Below are 17,180 nucleotides of genomic sequence, written 5' to 3'. Positions count from 1 at the left end.
TCCAATTGAACAGCTCTACTTACATTACACTGTACGTCTACTTCTTATCACTTACACCATCAAAGCAAAAGGAGAGAGGGAAAGGTAACACAGAGATACAAGACTTAGGAAAAGGAATCAAACTAATAAGATTTCTGACATCACCTCTCTTTTTTTTTTTTCCTTCTAAGAATTAAAATAGAGATGAAGATATGAATGAAAACCCACAATCAGCCTGCTAAATAAATATCTCAAAACTGCCACAGAGGCAAAAAAAACACAGCACTTACTAAAAGCAAGCTATGATTCACCATTAGGTCCTTAATATTTTTCTCCATTGGTGAGAAAAAACATGAGAATTTTTCCTTTTATTTTTCCTTTCAAATTGTCTCATTTCTTCTTTACATTTTAGCAACCTGAAAACTAATATAAAAGATGAGAGATGATAGAAGTATTTTACAACTGGTTATGAGGCCATGGATTCACATGGATTTGCAAAGTAACAGTAATACTCACTGGGCTTCTAGGTGCAAGAGAGAAGCATCAAGAACAAATGTACACATATTATAAACCACAAACCAAGTATGCTGTCTTCCACTGGACTCCTGAGGGGTACAAAAGCTTTTTTCCGGTATTAACTAAATAGAAAATAGCTAAGTTAGAAACAAGTGATAAAGGCACAATTATTCGAGCACTATACTCTCCAAATCATGTTCTTTGGGTGCTTTTTGTCTGTCATTTCATCTACATTTTATGTACTTTTCTTCTCAGTCTGTAAATCTTCTGCATGTTGCAGATGCAGAGTAGTGAATGTGCTATTGAAGTTCTTCAGAACAGAAGGGTTTTATTTTGTTGTTTTTGTTGTCCACACCATCCCACTAGGTCAAGCTTATTGCTGAACCTACTGAACTGCAGGGATGTATTTTATTTAGTTTCAGAATTGCCTTAGGCCAAATCCACACAGAAAAGAAAGGATAAGAGCAGCCTCCATTAAATTACACTTAGAATTATTATTTGGCTTCTATTCAAGCTCAGAAATTTCACCCTTTGTTAGGATTACTTTTTTATTATTAAATACTTCATTTGGACCTTGCCCCAGTGCTCTGAAATCCATCTGTTAAGATCAATCATTTTTTTATTTTCTATAGTAACCAGAACATTTAGTATATTAACAGAACAGGCAGAACATTTAGTATATTAACCATCTTTAAAACTGTGGTACTGCCATATCTGCAGCCAGCACAACTCGCTTGCTTCATCAACCTAATATATATCAGAATTGACACGTTCTGAAAACACAGCCTCTCTATCAGAAAACTCATAACTAGCACACTCTTAGAAACCAGCACCATATTATTTCAGAAACCTTTGAAGGATTTATTAGGCAAGGAATGTACTCAGAATTTTTGTTGCTTAATTTTTTTTTTTTTGTACTAACAATCAAAAATGAAATTTCTGAAAATTTGCATTTTTAATTTCAAAATTATAAACGAAAGTTTTATTATAATGAAACGAAAGGACAATGCAAGTGACTACTCAATTGCAGGCACACAACCAACACCTAAAGCTTAAGCTTTCCCTGCAGCTTGACCAAGTAATCACATTATTCTTTTGGTCTGTACAAGGAGGCAAACATGTCCACTGGCACAAAACAATAGCACCTTGAAAGCTGATTAACATGATAGCTGTCACATCAATCAATATACATGGCAGCAACTATAGATAGGACAGCATATCATTAATATGATAGATATCAAATGGTAGAACAATAGAGCTGAAAGAAAAAGGGGTCTGCAGAAACTGAGGACCAATACAAATAACCTTATTCTCCTCACACCGAGATCCCTTTCAGAGTAACATAAACTAAATTGGTGAGCTTTGATTCCCATATTTCAATTGTGATACAACCGGGTAATGTGAATGGCCTCGTGTATTAACTGCAGAAGGAACATTTTTGTGATTTGAGATTTAACAGAAGCACCATAACACCTAACTTACTGCTCCATGTTCAGCTATTTCTGCTTTTCACAGGCAAAACTTCTCTCGGAGTGATCAAATTTACTGCGAGACCTATTTTTCCTCCAGCTATTCCAGCAAACTAGGGCTGAATTTTTGTCTCTCCGCTCTCACCCAGCTGATACAAAGGTTTCCTCACAAATCCCATCAGACTTTGGGGTGCACAGATTATTAAAGGCACATCATATCATGCTGCAAAATCAAAAAGCCTTTACAAGGAGCAGTTGATTTCTCTTCCAGGGACCCTGGACAGATGGCATGATTGGACTATCACTAAATCAGCTTAGTCAAATACATTATTAGTTCTCCAGCCCAATAATTCACTGTGTATTCTTAATGAAATCGTTGAATGAAAAGGGCGATGTGCCAAGCTTAAAGCAAATAAACAGAAATCCACTTTCCTTCAAGATCAACCCTCTCCTGATATTTATATGAGACACAAAAGACTGAGCTCCTCTTGAAAAAGCAGCTCATTACAAAACACAGAAGACCAAAACCTAAATTCTACCTCTGTGCTTGTGTTTCCTATATAATCAAGTGTCTCGTTTTGTTGTGACTATTGTAGTGATTCAGGCAAATCATGGGGACAGATGAGTGCCTGCCACAGAGCAGCCACATCAAGGAGCATCATAATGGGCTCTCAGGTATCTAAAGCACCAGGTCCCTCTCAGGCTGGACACACAGCATCTCCTGAGGTAATGCCATTAACAGGTGTATGAGCACTTCACTCATGACCACCAGCACCTAATGTTCCAGCACAGCTTAATGCTCTCCAGAAAAGATGCATGACTCTGCTTTGATTTCCAAGAGGCCACCCTGAATCCCTGTTAATTCTCCTCTTAACAGCACAATAATCCACGAGCTTTCATGGAATTAACAGACTTGTACCCAATCATTCACAGGGAGTTTTGCCAACAACAGTCAGTCACATTTTTACTGAGGGAAATTACTCTCATAAAAACATTTCTGCCTGTCCTCACAATGACATTTCCTTTGTCACCATAAGGACGAGCTCAGGAAGTAGAACTAATTACCACCACTGCATGTACCAGTGATTCTTCACTGCTGCAACTGCCCCTCCATCAGGATGCAACTCTACTGTACATCCAGAGATTAAAAAAATATATCCTAGCTATCTGTGTACATTAAATAAACCCATTTAATACTGGTTGAATTTTGAGCATATAACACCCTTGAACGTAGGCATGACATTGCTTTTAATGCAAAATTATTGCACAGCTTTTCAAATCCTACCAGTCTGTGCTATTAAGTGCAAGGTCTCATCTCCATTAGCATGAGAGAGGTGGCTGATCTGTTTGACTCAACACAATAAATAACAAGTATTTATTTGTATTGAAGTAAACATAATTTTCAATGCACGTTAGGACTGTAATAATTATATGAAACTCATATAACCAACAGCTTGCAGACACAGCACACAAAAGGCTCCTCAAAACATTGTGACAATTGATTCACTTTGTGATTTGACATGAGCTGGATGATGTTGAACAAGTAGTTTATTCACCATTGTTTGGGACAGGTTATTTCATTAATTCCTGACTTTTAAACAAATGAGAGACTTTGCATGTATTTTCATACCAGCACACACACCACTTAATTCACACAACAAGCCTATGATATTAGGTGGGTCTTCTCCAATACCTGGCAATTAACCTCTCCTACATATGACTCACTCACATTCACAGAATGTTTTCTATATGAGCACTGCATGTTTACAAATGAGGCTGGCATATTTTATATAATCTTCACCACCTTGTTTGAGACAACAAAGTAGAGCTATCATCACATACAGAGTCACAGGCAGACACACATTAAATGAGGTCACCTGATTCCTTACTTCCCACTATGGCTATGGCAACTGGACCCTGAATTTAACACATAGTTTGAAATAAAAGGAGTATCGAATCAGGATAGTTTACATGTTCTGCAAAAAAAAAGTTATGATTATTATTAGCTACATTTTTAAGACGTTTTCCACAAACTCTAATATATTCAATTAGGCCACAGGAATCTAAAAAGTGCAATATGCTCTCTCTGCTGAATTCCTGGTTCTGAAAAACACCAACCTCATCCTCACCAAGTCTAAAGCTGCAGCCCCTCAGGGACTTTGGAGGAGGAAGGAGCCACTGACTCCTTTGCTGTCTCCTTCAAGATGAGTCAATATGATCATGGTCAAAGTGATCATTAGAGGCAATTTAAAGTGATGCTTTGTCCCAAGGCAAATTCTGACTCGCTGAAATTTTTCCTTTCTAACCATTGACAAAAGTAATTTTTAAAAAATACTAAAATTCAAAAGCTCTTTCTCCATGGAAGATAAAGAAGCAGAATATATCCAACTGAGTCTCAACAATCTCTTTTGAAACAAAAGCATTTTTGTTTTTTCAAAATAGATTTTTTATGTTCCCTTACAAATATTTCAACAGAGGTTTATTATCATCATCTCCATTTTTACCATTAGGGTCTTTCATTATCTTCTGTTAAAAAACACAAAGCAAATTTGTAAACAGTATTTAGTATGCAAAGCAAGTGACACAATAGATCATCATTTCTAAGAGAGGTACTAGACTCACGAACCAAGTTTCTGCAAATTCTGGAATAAGAACAGAATGCTTAATTTGCTTAATTTGGACTATATAAACAGAAACATGTTGACTTTCAATGTCTGTACTTGTTTCTGTCAGGAATTACCCTGTATCCTGCAGAAAGAACCTTCCCATTTTGTTACAAATGCTTGCAAGAATCTGGATGGCTTTGGCAATTTCCCATGTGTGTTGAATTAGCTGGCTTTTCATTTTACCTTTAAACCAGCCATTTCCACACACAGTTTTATCTAAATATAAACCTTATGGCAACAGCCATTTGTCACCTTCACATATATTATTGATGAGAAAGCAGAGAGCCCACCAATTAGGATGCCTGCACTGATGCTATCTCCAGGCTAAGCCTGAGGTACTGATTGAACAGCTGAAGTAAAAACTCAGTTTTACACTTGAAAGAAAGTTCAAAGGCAATGAGAACAGACTGCCCTGCAAAGGATACAGATAGCTGTGCTAACTGCTGGAAAACTTCATTTAAGGAGTAGACTATATGACTTACTCTGTATCACAAGAAGCAACTATGAGTTGACATCCTGTTCAACGAGAAGGTCTGCTTAGTTTTCATTCAAGCTTTGGATTAAATCTATGAATCTGACATAATGATAGCTTGAACATTCTTTTAACCCTCATCACAGCTTAGTATCAAAGATATAGTGTCAAATAATGGTCAAGATACAAAGCAAACAGTTTTAACTGGTTTTGTCTTTCTATTGCTAGCCCACCAAGACATCATACAGTATTTCTTAGGCCCCATATTGCCAATTCTAAATGAAAAGAAGTATTAAAAGCACAGGAAATCAGGACAACTTTAGGTGGACAAACAAGATCACTTGTCTTCTCTGCTTCTATCCACATTCTCGGGTTGTCAAATAACATCAGCCTATTCCATAAATACTTACTATTTATTCCACAATCTACCAGTTGTTTCTAATGTAACTACATCAAGAGAATTTATCCAAGAGAAATTATCTAAAACAAAATGTTGTGCTGAAGATTCATATTTAGAAGAAATGACAACGAACAAGTTTATATCATATCTCCAGCCCTGTTTATTGAAAACTACATGGACTTTCTTTCCTCTGTATCTGAGCATGAGACCCAATATCTTACATTAAGATAGATTTATGCACCTGTTAATAAGTAATAAATACCATACACATTTCACAGTAAGACTTCCCATTCAAAGCATTCCACATTTACAGTATATGACAATGAAAAAGCTCTGAGCTAAATCAGCACCACTGGAGAACACAAATACTTTTCTTACCTCCATTTCTGTGCAGTGTAAATGCTCCGATTTATCTGTAAGGAAAAAAAAAATAGCTTTCAGATTAAGTCAGTGGGCAAAAAACATGGTTCTTTGCCTTGCTTCTATCACACATTTCAGTAATACTGGCGTTATACATGCATCACAGACTTAACAACAAAAAGATTCTGCACTCTTTATTTGATCATAATTCTCCCTTTTATGATCTGTCTTTAATGTTTGGCTTCGTTATTTAAATTGTATGAATGATGCTCAGCCATGAAGGGAACATGCAAACGTGTTGGCTTCAATTAAGTAGACACAAATAATTATTTCAAGAGAGAAAAATATCATTAATTTGCAACAAGGAAAAAGCCACTGCTTCATTTGATACTACCAGTATATCAGAGAGTTGAACAACAACACCAACTTCAAGAAAACTAAAGAAGCAATATTATTGTAATATTTTTGTAAGTCCCCCTTCTCAATTTTTGCATCTCCAAAACATCACTTTTGAATATGTATGATAAAGAAAAATTAAGTTTCTCAACTGTTTCAGATAGAAAATCTCAATTTTCTCAAAGTCCAAATGTTTGGTATAAAATTGCGAGTGGCTTGATGGAGTATAAAAAATAGGACAGAAACTTTGCACCAAGTACCATTTCAGCAGCAAGATTACCATTTCATATTAATAATTCATTCCCAGAGCAGTGCAAAATAATTCCGGCAGGATGATCTTCTGTTGGAAAACAATAATCAAAAAAATATTTCACAGAAGTATCTCCATTTCAAAGGGGAGCTACCCCAAACTTTAACTTCAAAACATGCAGGCATTTAATTTCACTTCTTTAGTCCTTTTTCGGGTAGTGTTGCATTTGCACTGCTACATCTGTAGTCTGCAGCGCTGGGCCTGATGGCGCTCAGCCTGGGAGCGTGGGACGTGATTCTGCATCCCCACCCATTCAGAACTCAGGCCTGCACGTGTTGGCCAGAAGTGTCTGCTTTGGTGATGGCTGCTGAGCACGCCCAGGGAACCAAAGGCCTGAATGGAGTGGCCAGGGAGAGCCTGCAATCTGTAGCCCTGACTAGGAAGATTGCTTTCATCAGATTGCCTGGTGAGCTCAGGAAGCTCAGCCAAGTGGTTAGCATAATATTAGCACTGAGGAACGATCATGCTAGCTTAATAAACAAAATCTGAATGGCATGCAAAACTGACAGCGCTAGGGAAGTCACCCGCATAGAAACAGATTAATTTTTCATATTGCACTAGTCACCTTGCCTTTGAAACTAAAGGTTAAACACGTCTTGAATGAATAGGAAACACCTAACCTGTAGAGGGAAAGCTGTTTGCCTTCATTCTGAAGGCTCGCCAGTCTAAGCTGAACACTGGTGTCTGATTTCATAATGAAGCACAAGAGAGTGACTTAAAAGGGCGGCTTTTAAATACATTTTGCATCCTCTTGTCAAAAGGACTGGGGATTCTGGTTCGTTCATGTCAAGATCCATAGAAGAGCCATTTTCGGCTTTCAAAATGGTCAGACTTGTGTTATTATTTTAAATTATAATTGGGGGAAATTCACTAAACTTTTTAGTATCCTATGACTACTAGCAGAGTTATGAATACTGGGGGCTAATTCATTGAAATCTAAAAGACTGCTGAGCAAAACAACATGAATCCACGATACAAGGCAATACAAGAGCAATTCTCAGAAACATAGTCCAAACAGGGGGAAAAGATAGCAATTTTAAACTACTAACCATGCAATGCCATAGCAGTTCTCTAGAACGTGTAACCACTGATAAACAATGTCAAGTTGCATCTCCCGTAGCCTGGTGGAAGAGGAGTCCGACACCACCAGATCCTCTCAGTAACACGGACAGAAAGCACCCATTGCAACACTTCAAACCCATGCTGCTGTCCTACAAAGAGCCTTTGAACTGAAGTCTTAACCAAATTCTGAAGTACAAAGCAAATCCATCAGCCCAGACCAAAAGAAACAGTGTAATAATCGTATTTAGAAAGGAATAGCAAGAAATTCATCTCACAGCATCTTTGATAAATCTTTGATAAACTTTCATGAACGCACCTGAGCTTCAGAAACTTGCCTTATTTCCTATAAATTTCTATCAAAATTAACTACTGCCTTCAGAGCCAACATTTATTATTATTGTAACCAAGTAACATATTAAGCTGAATTTTTCACTCTCATTACGTGCAAACTGGGTAACACCACCAAAGAGTTGTTTCTAACAGCACTTAAAAACGGCAGAATTGTTTTTTTACCATGGGATTCCATATTCCAGGTAGGGAAAGGGGAGAAACAAGTAGTTCAAGTCTCACAACAGCTCAAATGTACTACAGATAGTATTTGAGACAGGTGCAAACTACTGATTGATACACCATTTTAATATCATGGACTGACCTCACTACTCCCTTCCCTACCCCTCTGAGCCCTGATTCCAGCTATAAGCTGAGCAGATTTCCCCACCCTGTTTGCAGTGACTGAAGGGCACATTCCTCTGGAAATTTCCAAAGTTACTGAAGACACAGATACTAACAGTGCTTGCCCAATAAACACACACTGCCTTGAATCTATCAAGATTGACATGAATTTGCTTTTGTGTGGTCCACACAAGCCAATTTACTCCTAATAGCCGGGATCAGAAATTTCTTCTCTTCAGCTGAGATTACTGAAAAAAAAATAGGAACTTCTAAACATAGCCTAAGGCTCACACTTTCCTAATTTGCACTGGGAGGAATAAAAATACATCCCTATAAGTCATAAAACTGTCTCTGTTTGCAGTCTCTGTCTGCAAGCAGCCTTACATGTTTATCTGGTAACTAAGGGAAGGTTTACAGTCATTTCAGCTGTTGCTTCTTTACCTACATCCTTCCTTCTCCACCCTGTACAGCCATTCAGCTAGCTGCTAAGATGTGCAGCAATTTCACCATTCTCAACACCAAAATATATGCATCTCAATAGCATTTTCCCATGACAGCTTTCCAGTAGTGCATTCATTTCTAGCAAACAGCATAACTTAAACCATCAGGTTAGCTTTAGTTTACAAACAGGCTACAGTTTGGGAAATCACATGATCTTTCACTCACAAACCGGCAAAAAGCAAAACTGCTCATTTTTTGCAATAAGCAAAGAGGCTCAAATAGAAGGTTTCTTATATGTCTGAAAACAGTTTTCAAAGAGCCCCGTATGTGTCATGAAATAATAATAACAGCACAACAACAAAACCCTGAGCAACATTTATCATTTCTCAGAATTTCTGTTTGAAAATTATTCATATTTCCAAGCCCCAGCAAGTGGAGTTGGGCCAAGCTTCCATCAAGCACTAAGGTACTCTGACTCATCCCTCAAGGCAGAAGCTTCAGGCTGCCATTTATACAGGGAAAAATAATTACTTTCACATAATGTCTCAGAATGCTGTTTAAAAAAAGACTGTACACAATTTATCACTAGCCCGTGCTTCACTCAAGTGTAATCGCCATGCCTTTCAAGGATGAGCAAATCACAGTTAAGGATCTCCACAGATTTAAAAACAAAACAGCAAGCATATCACGTACTGCTGCCAATACTAAGGAGCCTGCATTCAAGACATCATTTTAAAGCTGAAGTAGATGATTTGGCATGTTGAAATGGACTGATAGAGGCTACACATGCAGGATGTACAAAACAATTTGCACTCCACTGTCCAAAGAAATCCTAAACTAGAGTCGATGTTTGTGATTTGACACCACAGCCACTGGGCTGTTGTTTCCACTACAAGCAGCATAAGAGCCTCAGAGCACCTTCCTGGCCTGCCTTCAACATCCCCAGATCATCTTGATGGATCTGAAAGCACTGCTTGTTTTCAGAATCAAGATTGTCAGCACTGATGTTCCAACAACTGTGTATATGCTATATATGCTATATATGCTATAGTAACAAGCCTGAAAGCAATTTTGTGTTGAACAATAATATTCTACTTAGATTCCACAGCCTACTTCTGTGCTTCTGGGCAAACTAAACCTACTTCTTCCACAACAGAAGACCTCAGGGTGCCCTCAGGAAAGAGGGGCACTGCCCATTCAGTAAGTTGAATTTGTATTTGCTTTCTGACTTTCAAGTCTTCAAGAGGTACTGTACCTACAGTAATAGTAGGCCTTTCTCTGTCCTTAAGAGAAGAAACTCCTTAAAAGAAAAATATCAGACTCATTTAGGCAATGCTTTCAGACATAAGGTAAGTATTTGGATGGTGCTGTGTGGAGCCAGGGGTTGGAACTGACAATCCTTCTGGATCCCTTTCAACTTGGGATATTCTGTGATTCATTTAAGCATCTGGTTGCAGGAACTGTGGCATTCACTACCAAATCTGGCAAGACTTTTAACCCAAAAGTCAAGATTAGTACCAATGAAAAGGAAAGGAAGAAAAATGAAAAAAACAAAGGCAACCAAGCAACATAAGAAAAAGGAACACATAAATAAATGGATGCATAATTACGTGGAGAGGAAAATAATGATGCAGCAGGAGTGAGACAGATTTCTTGTAGAGGACGGATATTACAGGAGAAACAAATGAAAAACAATGGAAAGACAGAGAGACATCTTGAATAAAAACAAAAGCACATAAACAAAATGTCTAAGTGGCAAAGAAAAATATAAGTCAGGCACAGGCTATAAGAACCACCAGGCTGCAAGGTGGAAGGTGAAGAAGACTGAGAACAGGAAGAAGACTGGAATTAGGATAGTTAACAGGACACCCCTCAGAAAGGCTATTTTTAAGGAAAATGCTGAGGTCTTCAGGATCAACACATCCCTCCTCTAAACTGCGTAATTAAAGATGACAAGAAATGAGGTAAACCCTTGCAGCTGGCTTTTTGAATCTGCATAGTGATTTCTATATCTGCCTCCAGTTGATTTGGAAATGGTCTGCCTCACTTTTCAAACGGAGACAGGACAAAAGAAAGAAAATTCTTAGAGAGGATACAGAAGGAGCCCAGAAATCTCCTCCACTGTGTCAATCTTTTATCACGCCTTTATCTTTCTCCATTCAACTTGGATTCACTGAAGTTAGTCCTCATTTTGCACAGTCAAAAATAATCATAGAATCGTCGAATGGCTTGGGTTGAAAAGGACTCCAAGGATCACTGAGTCCTAATCCCACTGTCAGTAAAGATTGACAGTTCTTTTACATGGTTATATTTTGCAATGGAAATTATTTCCAAATAATATTCTTTAATGCCAAATTAACAAAGGTACTATGCTAAAGCTACCCTCTAAGATGTGATACAATGATTATTCATTGTTTTGTCCCACTAGTACTCTGCACAAGAAAACTGGCTCTGGTCACTGGGCAATTCTTTCTACAGTCATCTGCTCACTTTGTGAGGCAAACCTCTAAGTCTACCTAAGGATCAAGTCAATTTTGTTATTCTAAGATAAATATTGTGGTCAATGTGCATCTCCAAGTGCTGCTCTATTCATAGCCATCATTCTCTTGTGCAGATACTTATTTAAATACAGATAACACACTCACTCTTCTCTGGCATGTCCATACATAAATCTTTCCCCAAAAATGCTTGAATATGCACTCAGTGTTCACATGTCTCAAAAAGCTTTCTTTACCTTAAGTTCTGTTACTCTATTTTTCCTCCTGGAGCTATCCACTTACTTGCTGGTCCAACAAGCATGTGTGCTTGCAACAGAATGCTGACTGAGGCCACTGGGAGTCTTCAGCAGGCCACAGCTTTCCTAAATGGATACCACAGCACTGTAGTACCAGTTATGAGCTTCCACCAGCTCAACTCTCTTTCTATCCAGTCAACTCTTTCTATCAAGAGATAGAAAAGTAGTCCTCACTTTTTCTCTACCTTGGCTATACCTGCAGCCTTGTGTTTACACTGTACAAACTGACTCACCTTTTTGTTGCCTTTAAAGCGCACAGCAATAAAATTCAATAGCACGCTCACAGCTCTACATGCGTCACACAAACTAGCTTACGGTTTTATCAGGAATAGAATAATAATTGTTCTGTCTCTTTACCAGATCCAACTCTGCAATCTAATAAATTCAGAAACAAAAAGTTCTTTGCAGCTTTCTTTTGTTAGAGATGATGAAAAAGCTCTCTCCCATTTCTATGATACATTCATTGTCAAGAGGGATCCAGGATTCTGTCTATCTTTAATCCTCTCATTGCCTGCCCTACCACAGCCCACCTGCCCCAACCTCAACAAGGACAGTCACACTCCAGTCAGCCTCCTTAATCATGCTGCTGTGGGTCAGCCCCGCTGCCTGATGCCACTCTCAGCCCTGAATCACCCCATTAAAGGCTAATCTGTCACACCATCACAACTGCTGCCCTCATTTTTAGAGTCCTTACCATGCTAACCCACTCCTACCTATCATCCCTCACCAAGTTAGTACCTGGTAAACTTGTCACCTTCAGCCAGCCCCTGAAGCTGCACTCCATTACCCATTACTTTTTATTATCATTGTGAATATCTGAAGTCCACAACTCTTCAAAGCTCCTTGCTCTTAAGTTTTCCTTTGGAGTCACAAATGCAAATTTCTGTCAACACCAAATTACTATGCTTTCACAGCCTGATTTGCAAAAATGTAAATGTGATAACTAGTAATAGAGGTCACCTATCACTGTTGTTAGCTTTCTTCCACTTGTTTTGTGCAAGCATCTCAAATGTGAATTCATGCATTTAGTTATTTGAAACCATAGACATTATTTTGTTACACTGGGGTCTTTCTGTTATTCTCTCTCCAGCAAGGTTCCTGGTAGCCCACTTACATTCACAGAAAGCCACCCAAACTTCCAGTGCTTCAGCATACGCCACAACTGGAAGCCTTCCAGTTACTCTTATGCACTAGAAATGATAGAAAGCTTGGCATGACTGAGCCTAAACTTTTTCGCTTTTACTGATGAGTACAGCAAGCAACAGAGATGAAGTATTAACCCACCAAGGCTCTTCTCTGCTGTCTAGAGCCATTTTCTTCCTAGTTTGACTTCTGCCATAACTAGATACAGACCTTTAAAATCTAGCAAGAAACAGTGAGGTTTAACCCATTGGCCCTTACTATCTTTAAGTACAAATGTTTCTGAATACTCTTCTGGATGCAGACCATAATTATTAATTCTAGAAGTGGGGTTTATTTCAGCAGTATTCATAGCAGCACCTATTTTGAAATTCAAATAGCAACCATAGCTACTCCTATCTATTATCTTTCAAAAGGATTGACCAAATTAGAAGGAAAACATCAGGACATTCATTTTGTTCCGAAAAGCCTGCATATTTTTCCTCATCATTCTTCAAGAGACTGGTAGATGAGAACGTCTTGATGCACACAACCTCAATTTGCATTTATTAGCCTTATAATTTCCACCCTGCCTTCCAGTAGCTGGGCACACAAAGAAGAACGTGAAAATCACTAAAACTGCCAACACTGTGTAAGCTATTCCTCTCTAGCATGTCTCACCCTGAGCTCTCCAAGTCCCATGAAAGCCACCACATAGTCAGCTTCTCTGTGATCTTTCTGGTTCAAAGCAGGAATACCCCCTGCACCCTCGCTCTGAACACCTGGCAGCTGTCCCAGAGAAAACCTGCATGGTACTTAACGCTGACAAAGCCAGCAGCAGCCTCCCTCTGTGCCTCCTCCTACAGGGCCGAAGCACAGCGCAGACAAGACCCGCCGCCATCACATGCAGCAAAGAAGGCTGAGGAGCACTGCCTGTGCATAGGCCTCAGCAGCTGAAACTTGGTCTCTCCAAGCTTCTTCATCCCCAGAGTTGTCTCCTAGAGTAGAAGGAAAACAACCAGCACCATTTGTAAGCACTGCTCCTCAAGGAGAGGACTCGAGGGAGTCAAACCACATGCTTACATCAAACATTTAAACTTGTTCTGAAGTTGGTTTTGATTGTAGCTGGCACTTTGCTAGATGCCACCGTTTGTTCACTTCGTGTCAATTGCAAGTAAAACGCAGGAGAAAAAAAAAGTGCACTAGGTAAAATACTGTCTGTGCTTTATCTCCAATTTCATCTGGGGCTTTCGTAAGCAATCTACATTTCTGTGGTATTGAGATGTCAGACAGTTACAATGATTCATACGAAGATGACCACAGAGAACTGCTCATTTTTTGCACATTCAGGTTTGTTCCTTTCCTCACTCCAGATCTGACAGACGGTATGGTTTGCAACACACTGTGAAAACATCACTTCATCAGTGTCCCTAAAGCAAACTCTATGACATGGCCGTATTTGCTCTCAAATTAGCCTGAGCTCTGCTGACAGGCGTGACTGATCACATCGTTCCCTGCAGCCCTGAACAAAGCCCGAATGTTCGCTACCCAAAGGCGCCATTCTTTGGGGACTCCTTTATTTGCCCACACAGGATTCTCTTGTGCACAGACACAGAAACCAACAGCCAACATTGGATTCCGTGAATCATCCAAACCTATGCACCGACCTACAGTCATACATTTTTTATGCAGTAACAAAACAGTTTCACAGCTCGGAGCGTTAACCCACAGAACCCCTACTGCTCCCACTAATCTCCTGACACAGCTACTCAAGCCCTACTTGCCCAAGATACAAAGGCAGGAAAACAATGATGAGGAACCCTTCCTTATCCTCACTCACTGAGGATTCAGTCAGGTAATGTAAATGCTCAGATGAAAATGAACGATTGGGTGATGCTTCCATTCTGAATTCTTTTTTTCTTCTGGTTAGCCAAAAACTAATTGGTTAAAAAAATAATAAGATAACCAAGTATTAACAGACTCCATTGGAAAAATCAAGATTTGAAAACTGTTCTCTGGTTTTGGTTTATGACAGGAGTTCAGTATCAAGGCTGTTCTCCTGCCCTCCGTATCAGTGAAACTCATCTTTGTTTCCTACCTCAAGGATATTTAATTCATTTTCTGGGTATCTTTAGTTGGAATTTCAAGCACTGCACGTTAGCCAGAAAACTGATTCACAAGAAATGGGTTAGGAAACGTACCACTGAATTCTACATAATCAGTATTTCTCTTTAAGATAACTTTAATTTGTATCTCAAGAGTAAAATTAATGTGTCCAGACAGACAGCTGTAGGGCCCATGCTGCTGCATAGGGCTTGTCAGCCATATCACCAGGGTAGTACTACTTATGTTCTCGCTGCAACTAAGCAGAAGGCATGAGTGTTAAAGACAGTATCCATTTGAGAGGCTTGAGCTGAAATTGGGTCACAACACTCACTAATAATCACTGAAGGACACTGCAGGGAGCAGTGAAGAAAAGAAATGGAGCAGCTCAAAAAATACCAAAAAAGAAGCAGGCTAGCTATCAGCTCGTCAATATAACACATCATCAACATTCACCGTATCATCCAAGTGATGGTTTCCAATAGAAACCTGTACAGGCTCCACAAACCAACAAATAAAAGCCGCTTGACCGGAACCACACTGGTTTTGTGCTGTTGACAGTTACTCCTGCAAACACACTGAATCCTTTGTACAAGCACAAAGGCTGAGCAATGCATTGCCCCAATGTGCTCAAAGCTACAGATGCGGGGGAGATGGGGGAAATACGCCAGGAGGAATGTTGCTGCCCTGCAGATTAAGGCAGGAGTGGGATCACCCAGCAGTGGACAGCTGGCAGCAGGCTCCCTCCTGCCTCCTCCCTGGGAGAAGCCTGAACTTCACACCCTGATGCACCCAACAGCTTCCCACAGGCCTTTAACATGTACTATATGAGTCGCCAAATAGTAAGGAAAAAGGGAAAGAAATATAAAGGGTAATTAAAAAAAGGAAAGAAAAAAAAAAAAACAACCATATTAAATCAATGCATTTCCTACAGCTGAATAGAGAGGAGGAGTCTGATAGCATCTCTGTAAGAGAACACTGTAAGTAAAGCAGCACGCAGTATGCAGTACTTTGCGTTCTTGTGACATGCTGGGTATTCCCTGGCACCTCTGGGTGCTGGGCCGGCATTCTATTAACATTACAATAACCTGGTTTTTAAATTAAAAAGCACATCAGGTCACATTTGAATGGAAATCAACTATCAGGCTCGTTTAACTCATGGTAGGAGATCAGGGCCCCTGTTTCATTCTGTGCGTTCTGACGTTCGCACATACAGCCAGCTCCAGACCAGATTACCGTGAATCTCTGCAGAGACTTCAGCCAGACACCCCATCAAAAGGCCCCATTACGAGCAACACCCAGCATAATTCACACGCTCCCATTTTGCGCTCCGCAGCTCCGACACCTCTATCTATCTCGGGAAACCCGGCGCCGGTGAACGTCGGCGGATCGCCTCTCGAGCGACGGCAGGCTGCGTCCCCGCGCCAGCCAGCTCGACTTTCTTTTCGGAAAGCATGCTTTATGCGCAACCACGTCTACAGGCAGCCCGGCCCGCGGAGCAGCCCGGTCACCAGCGCTGCACGCAGCGCCCCGGCAGGACCCCCGTCCCCGCGGCCTTACCTGCGGCGGGCGGCGCGCGGAGGGGCTCGGCCTGCTGCAGGGTGACGGCCCCGTCCCGCCACACGCGGAGGTGGGCGGCCGCCCCCAGCCTGCCCGCGGGGCTCTCCCGGCGGCGGGCCCGCAGCCAGGCGCAGCACTGGTAGCAGACGGCCCACGCCTGCTCCTCGTTGATGGGCTGGTTGTAGAGCCGGAGGATCTCCTCCAGCGACAGTGCCTCCGGCTGCCCGCCGGCCCCGCCGTCCTCCTCCTCGTCGGCGGCGGCGGAGGAGCGGGAGGCGCCGGGCTGGGGCTCCGCGCCGCGCTCCCCCGGCAGCGCCATGCCCCGCTCCGCAGCCCGGGCTGCCCGCGCTGCTCCTCGGCTCAGGCCCGGCCGCTGCCGCTCGCGGTGTCGCTGCCGCTGCTTGTGGTGCCGCCGCGCGGTCCCGCCGTGCTCATCCTCCTCGCTCCACCAGTGGCGGCAGGCCGCCGGACAGCCCGGCCCAGGCGGGCGGGCGGGCGGGCAGCGGCCGGCCGGCGGGAGGAGCGGCGCCCGCCGCTGCCGCCGCAGGGGGCACAGCTCATAGCAACGCAATGGCGTCCTCGCCCGCCCCCGCCGCCAGCAGCCGCCGCTCGGCGCCGCAGCGCCCCCTGCCGGCCGGGCCCTGCTCGCCGCGTCAGGCGCAGACGAACCTGAGCCGTGGAGCCGCGGCACCCGCGCAGCTCCGGCGATAAACCCCCCTCCAACTTTTAGCAACCGTGCGATCCTACGGCGCCATTAGTCGGGTTTACAGGGAGCGTCGGCGAACCGAGCGCTGCGTTCGAGCTGAGGGAGAGCCGCGGCTCCCTCGCAGTACCCGCAGCCGGAGTCACGCAGCTCCTTGC

General features: G+C 41.7%; 1 protein-coding gene across 5 annotated transcripts in view; it reads right to left on the bottom strand.

The window, feature by feature from the left end:
- SPIRE1 (spire type actin nucleation factor 1) overlaps positions 1 to 16,764 on the bottom strand; it is a 124,055-nt gene extending 107,291 nt beyond the window's left edge. For 2 of the 5 annotated variants that reach the window (XM_052703796.1, XM_052703799.1), the window contains exons 1-2: positions 16,320 to 16,764; positions 5,881 to 5,915 (exon numbers count right to left, since the gene is read on the bottom strand). In XM_052703796.1, coding sequence (XP_052559756.1) covers positions 5,881 to 5,915; positions 16,320 to 16,638 — 354 coding nt within the window. In that variant the 5' untranslated portion in view covers positions 16,639 to 16,764. The remainder of the gene's footprint in view (positions 1 to 5,880; positions 5,916 to 16,319) is intronic. The other 3 variants (XM_052703798.1, XM_052703797.1, XM_052703795.1) reach the window with 2 other exon arrangements.
- Positions 16,765 to 17,180: the final 416 nt, after the last annotated feature.

Source organism: Tympanuchus pallidicinctus, unplaced genomic scaffold (assembly GCF_026119805.1).
Source record: "Tympanuchus pallidicinctus isolate F22 unplaced genomic scaffold, pur_lepc_1.0 scaffold5, whole genome shotgun sequence".
Classification (NCBI taxonomy): domain Eukaryota; kingdom Metazoa; phylum Chordata; class Aves; order Galliformes; family Phasianidae; genus Tympanuchus; species Tympanuchus pallidicinctus.
The sequence above is the reverse complement of the archived record's forward strand: the minus strand, read 5'-3'. Positions and strand labels throughout refer to the sequence as shown.